Here is a 21,033-nt window from a genome sequence, read left to right on the forward strand (position 1 = left end):
AATAACATACAAAGAGCATCCTCTTACACGTAGTAGGCACTCAATAATTATCTGTTGAAGAAACAAATAAACAGATGGAGGGACTGAATTAAGTCTATTCTTGAAAAATAAATTCTGTCTTTCTCAACGCAGCCCCCAAACTTTGCCATTCATATTTCTCAAGGGATATCGCATTTAACTGAAGCCTTGATCCATGCACTGGTAAGTAGCTTTTATATCAAGTTTCTATTTTTAGAGATCCTCTTTCCACAAGTAGAAATGACATAAACCAAGATCATCGCCTTCGTTTATTTTTTTTTCTAGAGTCCTTAGCATGCTACATTAACCTGACAAAGCTTAATCTTGTGTTCATTTCACAATACATTTCATGCAGTTCACAGCTGTGATTGGCTTTACACTGACATTGACATTACACGTTTCGATTCAGCCATGTGAAGAGTAATTCTTAATGGAGTTTGTCTCTGAAAACTGTCCAAGTTTAAATAAGCATGTGAGAAGTTCACTCTATTAAGTGCAGTCTCTCTTTAAAATGCAAGAAGGATTTTTAGCACAGGAGTATAAGGTCCCTGTTTATAGTCCGTTTGCAACCAAACCACTGCCTTTAGGTTTCACATATCCTAAGGAATCCTCTTTTACAAAATTTCATTCAAGAGGCTTCCCTGGTGGCACAGTGGTTGAGAGTCTGCCTGCTGATGCAGGGGACACGGGTTTGTGCCCCGGTCCGGGAAGATCCCACATGCCGCGGAGCGGCTGGGCCCGTGAGCCATGGCCGCTCAGCCTGCACATCCGGAGCCTGTGCTCCGCAACTGGAGAGGGCACAACAGCAAGAGGCCCGCGTATGGCAAAAAAAAAAAAAAAAAAAAAAATTCATTCAAGTATACTATTTTATTGAACATTCCAGGCTGAGTTTAGGGGCAAGGCTGACCTTCAGCTCTACATCCCCAAATAAATCTTCCATGGGCCCAAGGCTTTCCCAAGACTATTCTCTTTTACAACGAACATTCAGCACTAAAGCCACAGAGCAGAGCTATTTGGCATTTTCCAGTGAAGTGCAAGAAATTAAATAAGTTATGTTTTTATTGCTAAGGTATAGAATCAAGCACAGTCACTTTGTGAAACGGAAGGAAAAGGTATACACAGGATGTGGCCTCTCCTCAAGGGGGGGCCAGGGTTCAAATGCACAGACAACGTCACCTGGTCACCACCCATCGGGTAGCACTTTAAGATGACGTGTTGAGTATTCTAGAGTCTGCGGAGTCAGACCTCTCGTCGTAGTCGTCCTCGGCGTAAATGGACTGCTTTGACACGATGGGACACCCATCGTCAGGGATGGGGATCCGAGGGTCTTCGGGGACGCGGGCGGGGAGGACAGGTGAGCTTCTGAAGACGCTGGTAGAGTTAGTGGGAAAAGGGCTGACGTACTGGGACCTCAGCTGGTACTGCTGCTGCAACGTCATGGTGTTCCACAGGGTGACATCGTTGGGCAGAAAGGGGCTCGACTGGTTTCTCGCCAAAGTATTCCTCAGCATCAGAGGGTACCGGGGGGGCTGGGGGAACGGGTGCTGCAGGGGCACGGCCAGGGGGCTGGGGACCATGTTACTGGAGTCGGCGGAAAACCTCAACGTGTCTGGGACTCTGAAGGCCGAGCCCACGGACCATTTGGAAGAGGAGATGGGGTAGGAGCTCAAGGTGTGTTCGAAGATGTGCCCGTTGGGGGGCAGCACCAGGCCCTCGGGCTCTGCCGCAGTTCGGTCCGCGGCCAAGCTGGAGGTGCGGCTGGAAAGCAGGACCTCCACGGCGCTCACCAGGTCGCCCCCGCAGCCCTTCAGGATCAGCTCCAGCACCGTGGGCTTCTGGTTGGGGAATATTTTTTTTAACACTTCCAGGGGCGGTCTGTTGGCTTTCAAGCTGAAGGGCAGAGACACGGTCCCCGAGGGGCCCTCGATCAGGAGGTGATTCTGCTCCCCGGGGTACTTGGGGCTGTCGGGTCGGCTCTCGGAGCTGCCTCCGTTCTTCTGGACCGCATACCCCCCTTCGTCCACCGACACTATCTCGGGGCTCTCTGGCGTGAAGCAGCCCTTACTTTTGGTCACGTCCGGGGAGCTCCTCTGGTCCGTGTCTTTGTCGCTGAAGGTCTCGGTGGTGTCCGCTGTGCTGCTGTCCCCGAGTCGTTCTTCAGTCAAATCTGAAAAGCAGACAACAGCTGGGTTAATCCTTTCCTGCTGTGTGTAAAGGGGAACAGATGTGCTCAGGAGAGGGCCCTACATGGGCTTTCTGCAAGAGGAACTGCTTCCCTGTGGGTTATAACATACTGCAAGCCTTAAAAATATCCAAACTGTGTCACTGGCAAATGGGAAAAAAATACCTGAAAATAAAGATCTAGAAATCGGAGTGATTTCTCAGAATGGTGTGGGCAGGGAAGCTTGCCTTCAACACAGAACGGAAACACGATACCTACAACCACAGATGTGGCTGTCTGGCACTAACAATCTAAATAGGGGCCAGGCTGGGGATAAACACCATCCAGGGAAGAACAGGAAAATGAACTCAGGCTTGTCTTCTGGCCCCTTTTCTGCAAATGAGGTGGCCGGTGTCATTCAAGGACATTAACTGGTGCACAACGCATATACCCATGGGAAATTTTAATAGTTTAAATCCATTTTCCCATAGGCAGATTTTGTGTCAACTGTCTTGTGAACTAGTCGTCAGTATGTTTCATCGGGATACCATGTACAATAACTAGTCAATATGATTGCCAGAGTGAAACAGGCAGCCTCTATACATTGAAATTTTTCTTAAAAGCCCACCCAAGGTCCTGGCAGACTTGGTTGCCTATAACCCACACTAGAGGGCAAGCGAAACCAGCTGTGAAATCTGGATGTGGAACAGGTTGCAGAGAGAAAGAAGGAAATGGCTGGAGAAGGCTTGTGAAACTGCCAGGGAGCAAGATCCACCAGTGAAGCAGTGCGTTCATAACTCCAGGACCTGGGCTGCAAGAAGCAGACAGGTTTTCATGAACTGTTTCATTAGTAAAGTTCATGGAGAGAACTTCAAGATACCTTCCTGAACTATATTAAAAGAAGAGAGAAACAAAACAAAACAAAAAGCTTCCCAAATAAAGCAGAGATTTGCCGTGAAGTAAACCAGTTGCAAATTTAACATTTTGACTTAAGACATCACCCCCCCACCACAAGGGCTAGTATTACGGTGCTAAACAGGCAGGCAGGCAGGAAGGAAGGAAGGAAGGAAGGAGTAAATAAGTAAGACTGGTCTGCTTGCAGAAGTAGGTTCTAAGCGATCTTAATAATAAAGAAACAGGGCTTCCCTGGTGGCGCAGTGGTTGGGAGTCCGCCTGCCGATGCAGGGGACACGGGTTCGTGCCCCGATCCCGGAGGATCCCGCGTGCCGCGGGAGCGGCTGGGCCTGCGAGCCATGGCCGCGGAGCCTGTGTGTCCGGAGCCTGTGCTCCGCAGCGGGAGAGGCCACAGCAGTGAGAGGCCCGCGTACAGAAAAAAAAAAAAAAAAAATAATAATAATAATAATAATAGAGAAACATATTCTTTATTAACAAGCTATATGCGAGTGGATTTTTATCCACTGCCCTGCCTGAATAGCCTCATTGTTGCCTTCTCAGTGGGCACACCTGATTATGTGTAGATAGCCAGCTGGTGAAATTTCATCAAAGCAGCTTCTAAAATCCATCTCCTCCTATTTGTTGTTGTTTATTTTAAAACCCTTAAATAGGGACTTCCCTGGTGGCGCAGTGGTTAAGAATCCACCTGCCAATGCAGGGGACATGGATTCGATCCCTGGTCTGGGAAGATCCCACATGCTGTGGAACAACTAAGCCCGTGCGCCACAACTACTGAGCCTGCGCTCTGGAGTCCGTGAACCACAACTACTGAAGCCCGCGTGCCTACAGCCCACGCTCCGCAACAAGAGAAGCCACCGTAATGAGAAGCCTGCGCACCGCAACGAAGAGCAGCCCCCGCTCGCCGCAACCAGAGAAAGCCCGCACGCAGCAACGAAGACCCAACGCAGCCAGAAATAAAGAAAATTAATTTATTTTTAAAAGTAAATAAAAAGCCTTAAACAAAGGCCCATTTATGAGCATTCTTCTAATATGGGATGTACCTTAATTATAATTGAAAAACAAAACTTTGATTCTTCACAAAGCAATAAATATATCCTAGGCATAAATAAATACTTAAAGACATTCTTAAACTATATCAGTGAAACTTTCACTTATAAATCTGATAGAAATTCATAGTTGTCCTAAATTTGCATTTTATGTACACTGCTTCTTTTTCCAGTACAAAATATCAAGTGTCCATGTGGGGATCATTTGCAGCCCACACACATGAAGCCATTTTTGCTTTCTGTAACAACTCTGGGATATGCACAGAAAACTGGAATCCCAGTTTTCACCCCCTGGGTTAATGTGGTATTTGTCCTTGATCCCAATGAGAAAAACAGCAACAAAAAAGCTTCCATACCTTCATATTCTAATCAGCTAGACCTGCCTACATTTTCCTGACTCAGGACCCCACGCCTACCTCTTGGTGTTACTCTATCGTTAAACACTTGACAATAAGTGGACAGTGACAGTATGTTAACTCAGCACTGAACTCAACACACAATTGGATCTTGGCCCCTGCTCAGTGGAGCTTGGGAAAACAAGTCAAATACTCTCCTGGGGAAAATATGGACATAAAATAATGTTTTAAATACTGTGCTCCTCTAAACAGTTTTCTTATTTCTTTAGCTTTCATTATCTATTATTGTCATTATCAAGTACTTGTATTGCTGTAACCTGCAAGACACTGAGGAAAACAGAATAAAGGGTGGAAAGTACCAGGATGTATAAGACTGGTCCCTAACCTGTGGAATTTAATACCAAGTTGGGGAAATAAGACACATGTGCAAGGGGGAAAGCAAACACAACCAGGCAGAATTTGCTAAGCAGCAAATATGCACACATGGAACACGAATGTTCATAGCAGCATTATCCACAAGAGCCAGAGAGTGGAAGCAACCAAGTGTCCATCAAAGATGGACATCAAAGTGTCCATCAAAGATGGATGAATGGATAAACAACATGTGGTCCATTCATATAATGGAATATTATTCAGCCTCAAAAAGGAATGAAATTCTCACACATGCTACAATGTGGATGAATCACGCTAAGTGAAATAAGGCAGACACAAAAGGACAAATATTCTGTGATTCCACTTATATAACGTACCTAGAACAGGCAAACTCATAGTGACAGAAAGTAAAATGGTGTTACCAGGGGCTAGGGCAGGGGGTAAGGGGGACTTACTGTCTAATGGGTACTGAGTTTCAGTTAGGGATGATGAAAAAGTTCTGAAAATGGAAAGTGGTGATGGCCACACCACATTGTGAAAATACTTAAAGCCACTATATTGTGTCCCTAAAAAAGGTTAAAATAGTAAATTTTACGTTACGTATATTTTACCACAATGAAAAAGTGAAAGAAATATGATACACAGTGTCACAGCAATACAGGGGATGGTGGGTTGTTGGCTTTTTTTTTAAAGCAAGGAACAACTGGTTCTTCTAGGAAACAAAAAGGTATGTAAATACAGCTAAAAAGTTCTGATTGTGATATTTTTAAAAGAAATGTGTGAACCTAAAAATACCTTCCCATTTTAAAAGGTAACTTTTCCCCACTCTGGATGAGCTGCAAACACCGAAGACATTTGGGAAAAATGCTTTGAGCTCTATTACCAAGCTTAGTCTTCCACAGAATGCTTTAGACGCCAGAAGAAAGTGATTCAAAGGGCAGAAGTTTAGCCAAAAGGGAACTAAGAAATGATGTTCTGGCTAATCTGACATATCTACCATTATGAAAATCTAGTATTTTTTTTAAGATGGTAAAGGACATACTGTCCCAATCAACTGGATATTGGACGGCAGGACTATAAATCAGACAATACAAAATTTAACATTTGAACCTATTTTCCTGATCTGCAGAACAGGCCACAGTAGAATCCTCTATGATTGGCAGCTTGTTTACCAATTGTGAATCCCTAGACTGCATGAGGCCTCTTTCATATTTTCTTGTGCTACCCTTTGCACCTGCCACTGTGACATCCCCAGTGCAGCAAGAGCTTCTGGTGACTTCTCAAAGAGTGTGGTGGATTGTGCTGATTCATCCACACTTTCTCTCTGCAGATTTCTGGGCTGATCAGCCTCTCCAAAGGGGTGGGCAGGCTATGGCCAAAAAGTGAGAAAATCTAACCGGATGTCACAGGAATCAAATCTACAAATTCAGAACATTCCAACCAACTGAGTTCAGCACTGTTTATACTGTACTCAAAGGGGAGACAGGAGTCATTGAATGAAGCAGTGAGTGGGACACACCCATGGTGTCCACACACCTGGGCAATGCATAACGTCCTGCTAAGGGGTGCCGGGTAAGCAGAAACCCAGACAACATCCAAGGCTGTTGGGGATTCAGAACCGGGCAAGGGAAGACTAGCCTCTCACCTTGTACCAAGAATAACTCCTTACCCACCGATAATTTCTAAAGGTCAGAACATACCAGCCCTGCAAATTTATGGTGTCAAGTACTGGTTGTATTGTTGTGCCTAAACTAGAAGTATTGTAAATTACTGTCATAAATACAGACTTTCACAAGTAATTATAGAGGGTGAGTTTTGGGCCCAGTGGTAAAGCGTAATTTAATAACAGGTGTTTCTTTACATCTGTAGATTTTTCCCTAAATGAACTTTACAAATTGTTCCTGTTGGTTTAAAACACAAAGGCCTTTCCAGATATAGAACTGTGAAACTGCCAAGTAGCAAGATGAAAAAGGAACTACTCCCCAAATGTTTCAACCTCTTTCTTCTTGAAACTGACACCCTAATTCCTAGAACATTAAAGAGTAAGAATATATTTCAATTGATAATATTTTTACTCCTAGTATATAGGTGCCAAAAGCCAAAAACTACTGGACTAAAAGTAGAAAGAAATCACTCTCATCTGATATTACAAACCAGTTACTGAAAGTGATATAATCTTCTATTTTTAAAGCTAAACATCTAGATATTTTTTAAATCTTACTAAATGTTCACTCTTCAATTGCATATTTTTCATGATGTAGAAACACTCACAGCCATCCCTGAAATAAACTCTTCACAAGGGTAAGATTTTTTTTTCTTGAAAAAGTAGGTACTCCATTGAGAAGGACACTTTTTCTATGGAAAACAATGCTCCAACTTCACAATATTATCTATGCCATAAGATAGCTACAAGACTTTAAGGAGAGAGAATGAACACCCACAGAAAAGTGACTTCCAATCTAAAATTACAGTTTGCAAATTTTAACTTTCTTCAGTGGATTTTTTTCATATGAAAATGCAGTTTAAAAAAAAAAAAGTCCTAAGTATTTATTTGAAAGATTTTGAGGAAGCCTGCCACATATGCAAAACATTCTGCTCGTGACATGAAGATGAGTATCTTCCTCACTTAGGTGTGGGGGTCTTATCCATTCTTTCTATCTATGAAAATAAAATATAGCATACATCCAGAATAAAAACACGAAAGCATTGGCATAGGGAGCGCTGCTTCCTAGTGCAAAAGTCACCGGACTTTTTTTTTTCCCTTTGAAATCATGTCACGCATTTTGAAACATGGACTGTCACGCCCTCATCTGTTCACTTGAGCTTTGGGGACATACCTCTCAATAACTGTTCCCTGATGGGTCGTTTTCAAAGTACACAAATCTTATAGCAATGGCCAGGAAGAGCCCCAGCTGGATGGGGCTTCCAGAAAAGACCCCTGCCCAGTCAGAATTCAAACAGGAGACACGCTTTTTACATTTTCTGTTATCCTTATCTTGCACTAGAAATGCTGAATCATAAAAAAGTGAATGGGTGAAAACCCAACACACAGCAGGGCATGAACGTCAGTCTAAAATCTTTCCTTTTCTTCCGGGGGCTGGGGGGTGGGACCTTGTGAAAACTAAAAATACATAGTCATGTTTGCTTTTTTTAAATCATTAATGACACTGGCTTAATAACATATGAAGAAATCAAGATGATTCCTGGGGACCAATATTTTGGCGGACATTGATATAGAAAGGGCTAGACTTAAGGAAGTGTGGATTGCAACTGTGGACTTTGTTAAGTCCTGCAAAAATTTAGTTTTGACCTCTTTCTTGACTCTGAAAGGAACACTTTTCAAGAAGCAGGAGGGAAATTACCTATAAATCTACAAGTGTGTTTGGTAGTTATAAAAATGCAACTGGCTACTTATTCATCCACCTATTTAACGAATATCATTAAATCTTTCACTATGTGCCCATGCACTGTGCTAGGTAAGATTACACAGAGATGATCAAAGCATTTGCCTCTTGGCTACTGAGAGGCTTACAATTTACTAAAGAATATTTTGCAAAAATTCCAAATTATCTGTGCAGTGAGTTGTATTTTATATTGAAACACAGCAAGTAACCCAAAGGCCAGCAGCTGGGCAGACTGCTGTATTCGTGGGAGGGAATGTTGCCGTAAACATTCACATATAAAGACTATGAGTGGAACATCTACTGAACTAAACAAGTGATACTTAGCGGGGGAAACAAGCAGAACACTGATCCCAGCTTTGTAAGATTTAAGTCTGCCCAGTCACTGCAATCAAAAAAGATGAGAGATTCGGTAGAAAACTGATGTTCTGAATGTTAAGTTTTCCATAATATTGTTATTCAGTAGTTGATTGTACTTATTTTTTATAGCTGTTTAACTGTATAATAAAATACAAAAAAAAAAAAAACCCCACCACCTAGTTATGTTTTAGTTTCCCCAGAGAACAGTAGTTTGCAGTGACTCACTAAAGCCATGGGGGACTCTTGGGAGTGATGTGACAGGATCACAAGGTGATGGGCCCCGTGATGACCAGTGTTCCACCACTCAGGCCCCAACCTCTGCCACCAGCGCCCATGTAAACCCCAGTGCAAGGCCCACTGTGCCACCAGTCACATCACACTAGACATGGGGGTCCAGGGACCCGAGTGACCAATGGCTGAGGGGCCGCAACAGGTTAAAAAGCTAAAGAAAGGAGGAAAGCTGGAGAAACGGAAGAGGCAAAGAAAGGGGAAGGAGAGGCAGGCACGTAGGTTTTCACTGGGTTCTGCCTGCCTTCCCGTCAGGAAGAAGTCCACCATTTCCAGAAAGGGGCTCCAACTCCTCCAGGGACGTTGATTTATGAAGATTTGCTCCCTTTCCCTCTGTAAAGCTGTTAGCTGAAAGTGCTGACTGGCTGCAGCAAAGAATCTCTCATCAATGCTCTGTGATTGTATTTTGCAAACAAAATGCCGGTTGCGTGGTAACATTTCACTTGAGCCTGACCTTCCCCGAAAGTTATTGCTATCAGATTCGATTTACACTGTCCTCCTGTGATTACTGTAATCTTTTAAACCCGGGAGTTCATCCATCAGGGAGAAGAAGAGTTGGTTGTGTAAATCGAGTGCACGAGCACGGCTATCCCGCCAGATTTATAACCCAGAGGGGTGTGTTAGGTGGGGGGAGGTTCTGTCCCGGATGGCAGTGGAACTCTGTGGTTCCTAGACGTGGAAAACGCTCCCGTTTTCCTGTCCACCCTTGTGCTCAGATCCACAAGATGGACACCAGCGCCTCTCCGAGCCGGCCGGGGGGCAGCTTGGGCTCCACACGGAGAAAGAGACTGGGAGACCCGCCAGAGCTACGCCCACCCCGAGGGGCGCCCCCGAGGACTTTAGGGCTGGGCCCGCCCCGGAGGCCTAGGGTTGCCAGATAAAATAGCAGGATGCCCAGCTTAGCAAAAAATCACAATGTTTCAGTACACGTGTGCCCCATACAATATTTGATATCCCTTTTTTGTGTGTTTATTTGCAGGTTTTTTGCTAAATCGGACAACCAACCGAACAGGCGGGGTCTAACCCAGCCCGCGGGGCTGAGCGCGAGTGGAACGAGCCGCCGCAGCGGCGGGCGCCGCTTGGATTGGGTGCAAGGGGACAGTGGTCCAGGGAGGCCGCAGGGGAGCCGCGAGCGCGCTGCTGCCACCGCATGGGCCTCTCCCGGCGTCCCATCCATCCCTGACCCGGCCCGGGGTCCCTGAGCCGCCGCCCCGCACTTCCACTCGCTGCGCTCTCGGCTGCGCCGGGGCCCAAGGAGCCGGTCGGTAACTCGGCAACTCACCGGGCGCCGGTGGGAAAAGCCCGGAGCTGTGAGCAGCCCTGCGTCCGCCCTCCAGAGCCAGCCGTGGGTAAGGTTTAGGAGGAGATCAGTACGGTCTCGCTTCTTCCTTTTCGTTTGGTTGGTTTTTGCTTTTTAAAATGCAACTCTGAGTCAGGCCCCTCGGCCCAAATCAAAGCGTCTGAAATACCCAGACCCTGTTTTAAATTCGTAACTACCCTTCACCCTCAGAGTGACTCTGAGGTCTCTCCCACTTTTCCTTTCCTTCAGCCTCTAATCGCAGAGAATTTCCCATCCTGGCCTGGACCAGTGTTCTGGCAACACTCATCCAACCAGGTGCGTGTCTCTTTTTTAAAAAATTAAAGTAAAATTTAAAACTAGGAAGCTGACCAGACAGGACCTAATCAAGCTTTAGCTGAAAAGCCCGGAGCAAGCATAAAGATGCTAGGAGGTGCCGGACAGGAGGTAAAATCAAATAAAGGCAGTTTTCCAAAATCTCCCAACTTCCCTTCCTATAGGTCTCTTGTTCTCTCCATTTCAGGGGAAATAAACAAGAAAGGAGACCCTACTTTCCTAGTTAATCCTGCTCTCTTACTCCTAATCAAATACGATGTTTTAGATTTCTTTTCCTTTAAGAAATTTTTTAACAACTTGTTTATGTTATTTATTTTGATGGCAGATGTAAACCTAGGAAGAATCTGTAGCCACAGCCCTTTCCTCTGGCAGCCTGAGGAGACCCAGGCCACTCTCCTGGAGGAAGAGTAGGGTGTGGGGGAGGGAGCCAAACAGAGGAATGTAACTTCAGCCTCTCACCTTGGTCGTGACCCCTAACTTTCCTCAGCTCTACAGCCCAGGCCCTGAAAGGCTGGCTTGGCTGGTTGAGGCTGCTGACTCAGATACTCTAAGAGCAGAAAGGTGTTCGAGCTTCCCAAGGTATTTTCCTGACGGGAAGGAGGGGGGAGTGAAGAGGAAATGAAAGAGAAACGCATCAATAGGATAGATTTAAAGGAGCTTAGACTAGAATTTGGGGCTCCATCAAAATCTAATAATTCCAGGCCAGTCGTAGATGATAATCTAGGAGCAGGGGAAATGTACACCCAAAACGAAAAAAAAAAAAAGCTTTAATCCATTGCTACAAGTAATAACCTAAGAATATGAAAATTCTCCTCACAACCACCTCCACATTAAAAGGGATGTTAAACATGATACACCGTTAGATAAAACAATCCCTGTTCCTTTAAAGAATCAGAAGCAGAATTTGGGAAAGAAATTTCTTCCACCTACAAAACTGAGTCTTGGTATTAATGTTGCTCCCTGAACTGGGTGTTTTTTTCTCCAGCGGTGCCCAGCAAACATTCCCTCCTCTAGGGCGTGTACTTTTCACAAGGATTTCTGGAGAGGGGCAAAGACTCTGTGTGTTTGTGCACTTGCATTTGGAGCCAACAAAAAAAAAGCAAATGTCTCCACAGCTATGTACTAAAGAGACCAACCATGTTTTTGACACTGAAATCACAGAGAAACAAACCTCCATAAATCACCAGGCGATATTTAGACATTCCTAATGGTCTCTGAACTTACTGTACATGTAACTTACTACCATTCAAACAGAGCTTCATTTACTTCTCTACATAGTGAGCTACTTACCCAGGATCATTATCTGACAAGCTTCTCAATATGCATGGTATGTTACGTACAAATACATCATAAGAACAACTGCCAAAAAAGGAAAAATACATACAGTCCCATTCAGGCGGCTTTCCCTAACATAAAACCCAAATGGGCTTTCTCTGTACAAAGCATTGCATAGAACCGATCCACTTGTATACTTGCCTTCCTAATGGAAAACAATTATCTATTCCTTTCCTGCCCTCTCTCACCATCATCGGATTGGTGACTCGCTTTTTGTTGGTGTTGAATGGAATTATGGGGTCGAACCAATTGAAAGAAGAAAACAAAAGTTACATAAATAAATGTGCAAGGTATGCATTAGGACCTGAGCATTTGATCCCTGATAGCTTAGGCCCCCAAAGCCATCACTCTGACCTTTTCTAGTGGTAAATCCTATTCTCCTTTGCAATTACTTCTTTTCATTTTGAAAGGCTCAGGTCATCCCAGAATACTTAGTTCTGAGTAAAAGAGAGAGCACCAGGTCTGGTTTGCCCAGTTGCAGTCTCCCTCTCCTATTCTCCCCAAGCATGTATCCTTCTGCTACTGAGGCTGCTGTTTGGCCTTTCTGCCTGCCCCTCACTCCCCGCCTCCCAGGGTTATTTTGGTTTTGTGACTCTAAATTAGAGACCGTGAACTCTGGCTATCCCAAAGAATGGTTAGAACAGCACACAATGTGAAAAGAATCCCCTCTTGGACAGGGACCCCAGAACCCAAAGCACTATTACCACGGGTGCTGCTGAGCAGGTGGCCACTGCAAGATGCTATACCACTGTCACACACTCAAAACTCCTGACCTAGTGTTGGGGGAAATGGAGACAGAGAAACTGGAAATGGAAAAGTTAAGAAAAGTTACTGGCATGGAGAACTGAGACAAAACTCTCCTAGTTACCTGCTCTGACTTAAAGGAGAAAAACAAAAAGAATGTTCTTTCCCTGCCCCCCTCCTATTCCTCTGTGGCAAACCTATAAATATGAAGAGATCACACGGACAAAAGAGAGTCAACTGGGAGTGGGCGGACATTACTCAGGGAAATGCTTATATTCTACCTGGGATTAAACATCCACAAAATCCATGTTCAGTAAACTCACTTCTGTCCTTAAAATACCCAGTTCTGCTCTTCCCATAAGATGTTCTCAGAGCTTCAGGTCTGGAGAGCATAATTGAGCAACAGGGCAGCAGGACTGCACCTGCCAGGCTGCCTACCAACTCACCCCAAATGTTTCCCTGGCTCCACACAGCAGTGCAGTGCTGCTGAAAGCCTCTCTTCAAGAGCCAGAGGTACAGTCTTTTTCGGGGTGGGGGGAGACTGGGGGTAGGCAGAAGCTCCACCATTAGTTCCGCCCACAGGGAGGGCTTTGGGCCTTACAGAGCCTTCCATCTCTGAATTCCAGCATACCCCTCAAGCCCCTCCCAGAGAAGATGGGTTTTTTTCCTTTGTACATCTGCCCCAATGAAAAGGAAAGACCAAACACCTGTCCACAGAATTCTACGAGCTTAAAATCAAAGGAGCCCTTGGGCTGGGCAGGATGGTAAACTAGACATTCTCCAGGAGGAAAGGCTCCACTGGGGTTTGCAAGGCTTTGGAGGCCTGAAGGAGGGAACCGGATGGAAAGGTGAGGGGAGGAATCTGCCCACCTCCAGGGCTCAGGGCAGACCCATGCTCTCTAAAGCACAGCAGAGGAGGAGAGGGGAGAGGAGAGGACAGGAGGAGGCCCAGGCCCACCTAGAACTGGGGAAAGGACTCTCCAGGGCTGGCCTTCCTCACTGTAGGTCGTTTTGTTTCTGTTTCTTTAAAATCACGGAGACTGCTGACGGCTGCCTGCGGAATGGTGTTAAAGGACCTGAGCAATTCTGCAAAAGGAGTTGGTTGACTCTGGGCGCACTAGATTCTGAGCCCCCGCTATCGGTTTGGGGGCCTCTCTGGCCCTTGTTTACTACTGCTTCTAAATAGGGCTTCTTTCAACAGACTGCAAGAGGCTGGAGGCCACAGTAGGCTACTTGAAAGGCTTCGGGTTCGCTCAAATTCCCCGGAGGCCGAGAAAAACACCCAGAGTCATCCAAGCCTTGGGCCTTGGCTCCTTCCTTGCACCTACCCATCCCAACCTCCAAATGCGAGACCCTCTAAAGCCCGCGGCAAGAAAGCCCGGCCTCACGGTGGTGTGTGCCCGCGCGGATTTTAATTTGGTCCTGTCTCGACCTCTTTATTTACCCGTTCCCCTTTAACCTGGGGAAGGCACTTGGCGAGCCCGAGGCGCCTTTCCTGTGGGCGCCTGGGTTCACCTCCTACCTCGCCGGGTCCAGACCGAAGGTCGCTTCTGCCGAGAGAGTAAGGACCGGCTCGGCTGGAGTTGGGGCGGAAGGCCGGGCCGGGCCGGGCCATCTTCCCAAAATCTCGCCTCCGAGCCTCCCAGCCAAAGCAGCAGTAGCCGCTTAGAAGTGTTTTCGCCCACGCGCGGGGCCCGGCCCAGCACCGCAGCTGCTCTTACCTGGCTTGGCGAGCTGCGCCTGCAGCGCCCCAGGCTGGGGCTCCGCGGCCCAGCGCAGCGCGGCGGCAGCAGCCAACTCCACAGCGGGGCGCGGCGGCGGCGGCGGCGGCGGCAGTGGCTGAGACGGCTGCGAGGTCGGCGGCGGCGGGGCAGAGGTGGCGTCTCCCGGCGGCGGGGGTCCCGGCAGGGCGCGCAGCGAGTCGGGGATGAGGCTCTCGAGGCTCTCGTTGGCCTGCTGCCTGCGCAGTGCCACCTGCGCCGCCATGACCCGCTGCCGCTCGATGATAAGGATGCACTTCTCACAGGTGCAGTCTTTGAAGCGGCAGTAGCGTTTGTGGCCCTTGAGCCAGGACAGCACGCCGTGGTTGCGGCAGCGCGCGCACTTGGGCGTGCGCTGCAAGGGCGCCCGCGGCGGCTGCGACACCGGGCCGCCCATGTACAGGTAGGGAGAGCCGTAGCCGTTCATGCCCCGGGCTCCCGGAAGAGCTGGCGGGCTGGCGGCGGGAGCGAGTCAGGGAGCGCTGGACGACGGGTTGGGAGGCCCGCTCAGGGGCGGCCTCCGGGCGGCGCAGTCTTTGGTCCAGCAGTCCCCGCGGCCGCGTGCGCTCCGGGGTGGCCGGAGGGGCTGCAGCCGTGTTTACGGCTCCTGCGGCGCTCACAGCCTCAGCTTCCCGACTGGCGCTCCACCAATCTCACGCCGGTCGCGTCTCCGCCTGCCGCTGCTTTGGCCGGCACGTCCTCCCTCGCTGAGGCGCTGCGGCGGCTGCCAGGAGCCGGCGAGAACTCTGATTATGGTCTGAGCCAGCTCGTCTACAGCTCCCGCGCGCGCAGGCCGGGCCCGGCACTTTCTCCACCGCCCTCCCCCAACTCCTCCTCCCTCCCACCGCCACCCCCACCCTCGAGGTCCAGGTCCTTGCACTCCCAACCCGACTCCACGCCTGCCTCCTTCCTTTCCGCTCGGGCCCTTCGAGTCCCTGCACTTCACCTTCCTTGCCATCCGCCGTCGGGCCACTCTCACGGGGGCGCTCAAGGCCCCCTCCTCCCAGCTCTCTGCGCTTCCCCTGCCCGCGGCGGGCGGGACTGCGGCGCTCCGGGACGCGGCGGTGCACGCGGGGCGGGGAAGGCAGGACCAGCGCGGGTGAGGGTGGAGGTGCCCTTCGCTCTCTTCCCCTCCCTCCAGGCCTGACTGGGCGGTACCGAGCCCAAGGCCGCTTTCATTTCCACACTTGGCCACAGAAACACGGCTCCGCGAGAACTGGAGCCTACCAGAGCCTTGCGGGTGCACTCGGTTCCCGGAGTGAGCCGAGAGGGTTTTAAGTTGGGGGGAGCCAGGCCCCGCGGCCACTGATGGGAGGAGTTGGGGGCAGGGCATTGGAATTGGTTCGAGAAATGTTGGCTTTCTTTATTTCCTTTTGCAACATTTTTTTTCTTTTGCTGCTGCAGAAGAAAATAAATGATTTTGAAAACCTGCTGGCCCAAGGATGACGACCCATTTTACAGGGTATTTCAAAGGAAAAAACTGTCCTCTCTCTCTGGTGCAGAGTTTATTTCTCTACCGTCTCCCCACGTTTTAATTTTAAAAAGTCTCTGTCCTGAAAAGCCGGGAACCGCTCTTATGGGGGATTTGCTTAAGTACTGGGTCTATAAACTTTCAGAGAGCGGACGCAGGAACCACGCTAGCGCCCCCAAAGTTACCGCATATGATCTCCTCGTGCCCAAACGGCATTTGACCGATTAAACGGAGGTCTCGCGTCCCCCAATTCAAATGCCCACGGACTCAGCAATCTAGTTATGGAAAGGGATGGGGCCACACACACTCCCAGTGTCTTTGGGTAGGGGTGGGGGAGAGCCCTTGTACAAGATGACAAAATAAAACTTTGCTGAAACAGTTATTTGCGTGTTTCTAGTCCCCTAAGAGTACCGATTTGGCCTAAGGCAGACCACCACCACAAATGCACGGAGTCCCTCCCGCAATGCAAGAAAACAAAAATAAAAAGCAGGTGGTTACAGCGACGCAGGGTAGCACAATGGCTCAGTGCGAAGGGGGTAGAATGCAGTCCCCGAGCCGTCTGTCGGCAAGCTCCAGGCAGCGCACTCTGAACTCAGCTCTTGGCGGTCTGGGCGAATCGAATGCGAAACCGGAGCGTAGACGAGTTTGCTGCAATGGCCAACCGTTTGGCGGCACAGCTGCCCTTATCCTCTCAGCTTTTCTCTGCACTGCCCTGGAAGCAAACAAGCAACCCGAAAACGTCCCACTGTGTTTGCTGTGAATTCAAGTAGCACCAGGCGTTCTAGCAGCCAACCCTCCGCTTAGAAGGGTGATTCCGGGAGGGGAGCAGGTTAAAAAGGGAACCTGCTTGTGTGTGTTTCCCTTGAAGCCCTTGATTGCCCCCACCTCCCCCGTTTCAGACCTGCGGACCTAGTAGGGCGCGAGAAGGAAACCCTAGCCCGAGAGGGCTAACCCTGGGAGGCCTGCCTCCAAAGCTGCTTCGGGAACAGACTCCTTAGTCTTGCCCCTAACCCACCGCCTCATGGATCACTCCTCCCAAACTTCACGAAGAAAACAAGCCTTAAAAACACTACAACTGGGAGGAACTTCATAAACTCTCCAAACTGCAGCCCCACGGGCCAGAGGCCCTGAAGTGGGCAGTTGACAGCGAGTCACTTCACTTAAGGAGAGACGTAGAGGGCCTAGAAAGACACTGAATCTGGGAACTTTCACGCTGAAATCTCCAGGTCTCTTGGGAATGCAGGGACCACAGACTTTTTTCAAAGCCAAATTTCTCCCGATTTTCTCCAAATGGTCAGGGAAACCAGGCAGTATAAGGAACTTGGGAGTAAAGAATTTTTTTTTAAAGGAAAGCAGCAGAGCTCTGCACCAGGTTTGGGGGATATTTCCACTACCAAGGCGACCCACTCTCCTCCCTCAGTCACCTAGCCACCCTATCCCTTTGCCACTCAAGCAGTCTTGCATTATTTGGTCCCGGGGCCCCGTTTCACTCCAGTGCACATTGGAGGCTGAGATCTAAATACTCATTTGATATAGCGCAATAATCCTTTTCTCATATTTGATGGGAATGTTTTCCATAACCCAGTATTTGACAACATCTCCCTATAGGGACAGGTTTGTATTTATGTTGGTAAAATGTCCCCTGCCTCAAAGTCTATTGTAACCCAACACCTGACAACCCAGAGTCCCATTTCTGTTTGCAGAAAGGGTTTATTCAAGCACATAATGGGATCCCAGCAGAAAGCCTTTCAGAACAAGGGGCTATGGTAAACTTCACCACATGAACTCCGTTTCCAGGGCTATTAAGCTTTTAATTGGAAAATAGCAGAGGAAATTTCAAGGTGACTATAACGTGTTAGCAGTTAGTGCGGAGAAGAAAAGCAGGAGCGGGGATGAATGTAGAAAGCATATGGTCCGAATCACATTTAGGAGGAGCAGCCTGCTTCTACTAAGTCCCAGCGGCTTGTACACTTATGGGAAAAATCATCAAAGAAACTGGAAAGGGAGGGGGGGAGGATTACAAGTAAGTGTAACCTCACTAGACCGGATCCACTCTCTCGTTCTGCTCTGGGTGGGGTGTGTGTGTCTGTATGTGCACGTGTGTGTTCAAACCACAATTAACTGGATAGAATTGTGATAGGTATTAACAGCGAAAGGGTGAAAGATAGTGTGCATGTGTGGTTCTCTTTCTCTCGACGCACACACAATATATATATGTATGTACGTGTAAGCCGGAGTGCAGGTGCCGGTGCTGAGAAACCGAAGATGTCCTGACTGGACGCTGCTCATGACCACAATCAACACTTAATCAAAAGGACAATTTCATATTGTCCCGGATGTATAATACGTCAGGAAATTTTCTGCTTTGTTGGATTCTCATGGAGAGGAGGTCAAGGTTCCTATTCTGCTGTTTAAAACGCGACCACGGTGACACTGGAGGCCGGGGCATGCAGAAAGCCCTTTTATTTTACTTATTTTTTAGAAAGCCCTTTTAAAGCAGGAAAACGAGCTTCCTCTCCCCACGCATGAATTTTTCAGCTCTTACCCTGTCCGTGCCTCTTCGACATCACTCATTGGCCAGCTTCACATCGAAAGGGGGGAACAAATGTCTAGTGAGGCGCTGGGGCCACCAGGAATCGACTTTTTTGGGTGACAATCATGCCCTTGTCTTCCACACTTGGGAGAGACTCGTGTGCACCCCCATGGCATCCCCGAAGCCGCCCTCTGGGGCTCAGGACAGAGGGTACAGACCTTGCGACCGGGGAGTCACTGAACCTGCGTCTGGCGGCCGGGGGACACATTTGGTGTGAAGGAATATCCCGGACGGTCACGTCCCCACACCATTTTGGCATCGGGGCCGAGGCTTTTCGGAGCAAATGGGACCTAAAACGATCTTCAACCCCGGCGGCCCCCTACAGACGCGGCAGCTCGGTCGTTCGTATTCTAGAACTCTCGAGACCAGCAACAGCTCACCCTGGAGGTAGGCACTCCCACGGGTGCAGATTACTCAGACCTAGACTAGACACAAGGTCGCGCCCGCCCCCATCCTTTACTGTGGCAGTACGGGTGTCGCTCCCGCACTGCAACATCTGAGGGGCCCCCTGGGCGGCGACCTCCGCCCAGCGCTTTCGAAGGGAGGGACTGGGAAAGGGCGCCCTCGGAGCGCTCCCACTAGGCCAGGGCCGCGGGGCCGCAAGCGCCCGGGGCTTCCTGGGCCGAGTCGCGCACACCCCGCCGGGCATGGGGGACTGGAGGCGGCGGTCAGGTCCCTACACGGTTTTAGAAGACGGTCGCCTGGGCAGCCTGCAGACCCCGTCTACCTTCGGTGCCAAAGGAAAAAGTAAAACATGTACCCTCCAAGATGAAATGAGAGCAGCGCTGCCTTTAAAACAGTTTTAACGTAATCTTTCCCCTGTGACTTTAAAAACCAAAAAAGGCCGAGAAAATAATTTCTGGTAATTTAGAGAAACATTCAAGAAACATTCAAGAAACAAGACAGTTTCTGTTCCCCAAAGTGTTTGCTCTGGGGGCGCTGGCGCAGTTCCCCAGGACAAGCCCCCTTTCCGGAACTCTCTTCCGCCTCCCCGCTCCCCTGCAGTCCCGGAAAAAAGCTCTGCTGGGGAGAATGTGGGCGGGGGTGAGGACTTCCACGGAAGAAGTCCCTTCTCCATTCGACGGGCCCGGGAATGAAGGCGGGAAACGGCCAGCGCTGCCCACACCCCAGGGAAAGTTGGGTGCGAACTCCTCGTACCGAGACCAGACCGGCAGGACAGTGACGCAGCAACGCCGAGGCGCTGCGCGGGCACTCTAAAGCACCCCACCCCGGGGAGCCAGGCCAAGACTCAGTTCACTACGCCCAAGCCGGAGCCTCCCGGGCAGGGCGACTTCCGGAGCCCTAGGCCACGCCCACTATACGCCCCGCCCCCAAGCCCCCGCTCGCCCCGCCCCTTCGCCCAGGACCCTCCCCAGCTGTCCGGGCCGCAGCTTAGAGCTGCTGAAAAGTTTGCAGGCTCTTTTGCGGAGGGTGGGGGAAGGTACTCAACGAACAACTGGCTGACTAAAGGCCGTTCGGGTTTCCTTGAGGGGTAGAGAGGAAAGGCGTTTTCTAAAGGTGAGAATCAAGAGTGGCGACTGAGCTTACGGGCGTCCGCCGCGCAGCACAGGTCTCAGGCCTCCTCCGCGTGCCTATGCGCGGAGGGAGAAAGGAGGACGACGCCCCGTGCAAGTTGCCGAAGCAAACCTCCCAAAGGGGCGGCGGCGGCGCGCAGGCAGGCAGTGGCGACCCCAAGCGGCGGGGCGGACAGGGCCAAGTCCGGGAGCCGAGGAAAATCCCTTGCCTTCCACGGACTGCCCTCTGTATTTCTTTGTGACACGAAGCGCGTTCTGTAAAGCGCTTTTACCACCACTTGGTGCCAAGCGTCAGATGCGGTGCAGTCTATGTGTGCACGTGAAGCCAGTTCAGCACTGCGGTTCCCGTGAAGCGAGGGTGGGGGGAAAGCTCGATTTCTACACGTGGGCGGGAGTTTAATTTCCACGAGGTGCCCGGGAGACTGCAGTGCCGGCTCCCGCCCCTGCCCGGAATGGCGGTTCCGTGCGTGAGCTCTGGGGGGAAGCGAGTGTCACCAAGAGCGCCCTGGGCCCCAATGGCGGCTTTCCTCGAGACCCTAGTTACGCAGCGCGGGGTCTGCAGCACACTAGTGGGGTGAAGGGGACACCCGAGTGGGCGCAGGTCCCGGGAGCCGCGTCCGCTGGAAGGGGGGAAAACTCGCCCTCACCTACAGCCACTGCGGGAGTCGCAGGCGGTCTTGGGGAAAGGCACGCTCTTCGTCTGCCCACTGCTCCACGTCGCGTGCCGGAAGCTTGCCCGGAGTCCGGGAGAAGGCCCGGCGAGCCTGCCTCGGTTTCTCGGCGCCGGAGCCATGGCGCCCGCAAGAGACGAGCACTGGGCGCCCGACACGCCCACACGTGCACACACGTGGTGCGCACTCCACATCGCACACATTGCGGGTGCCGCCCGCAGGGGGACGCGGCCTTGTTACAGGTGTCCGTTCAAAGGCGCAGAGCTGAGAAACCGATAGCCCCTCAAACGCGGGTGTTAACATTCAGCAGACAAGACTTACTGTCTGTGCTCTTCCTTGTGTTCAGAATTTTAAGTTCCTTACGCAGTCCGCTT

General features: G+C 49.9%; 1 protein-coding gene across 1 annotated transcript; it reads right to left on the reverse strand.

Moving 5' to 3' along the window:
• Nucleotides 1-1,219: 1,219 nt before the first annotated feature.
• Nucleotides 1,220-14,816, reverse strand: DMRT3 (doublesex and mab-3 related transcription factor 3). The gene is made up of 2 exons (XM_060102079.1): nt 14,351-14,816; nt 1,220-2,185 (listed from the first exon to the last, which is right to left on the reverse strand). The coding sequence occupies exons 1-2, from the start codon at nt 14,814-14,816 to the stop codon at nt 1,221-1,223; spliced, it is 1,431 nt and encodes a 476-aa protein (XP_059958062.1). The 3' UTR covers nt 1,220.
• Nucleotides 14,817-21,033: the final 6,217 nt, after the last annotated feature.

Source organism: Mesoplodon densirostris, chromosome 6, assembly GCF_025265405.1.
Source record: "Mesoplodon densirostris isolate mMesDen1 chromosome 6, mMesDen1 primary haplotype, whole genome shotgun sequence".
Taxonomy (NCBI): Eukaryota; Metazoa; Chordata; class Mammalia; order Artiodactyla; family Ziphiidae; genus Mesoplodon; species Mesoplodon densirostris.

Bases quoted from the DNA above. Each gene is read 5' to 3' on its own strand.
- DMRT3 (XM_060102079.1), bottom strand. From the start codon at position 14,816: ATGAACGGCTACGGCTCTCCCTACCTGTACATGGGCGGCCCGGTGTCG. The intron at 2,186-14,350 runs GTAAGAGCAGCT...TCTGCTTTTCAG, and splicing joins GGCGCAGCTCGCCAAGCCAG to ATTTGACTGAAGAACGACTC.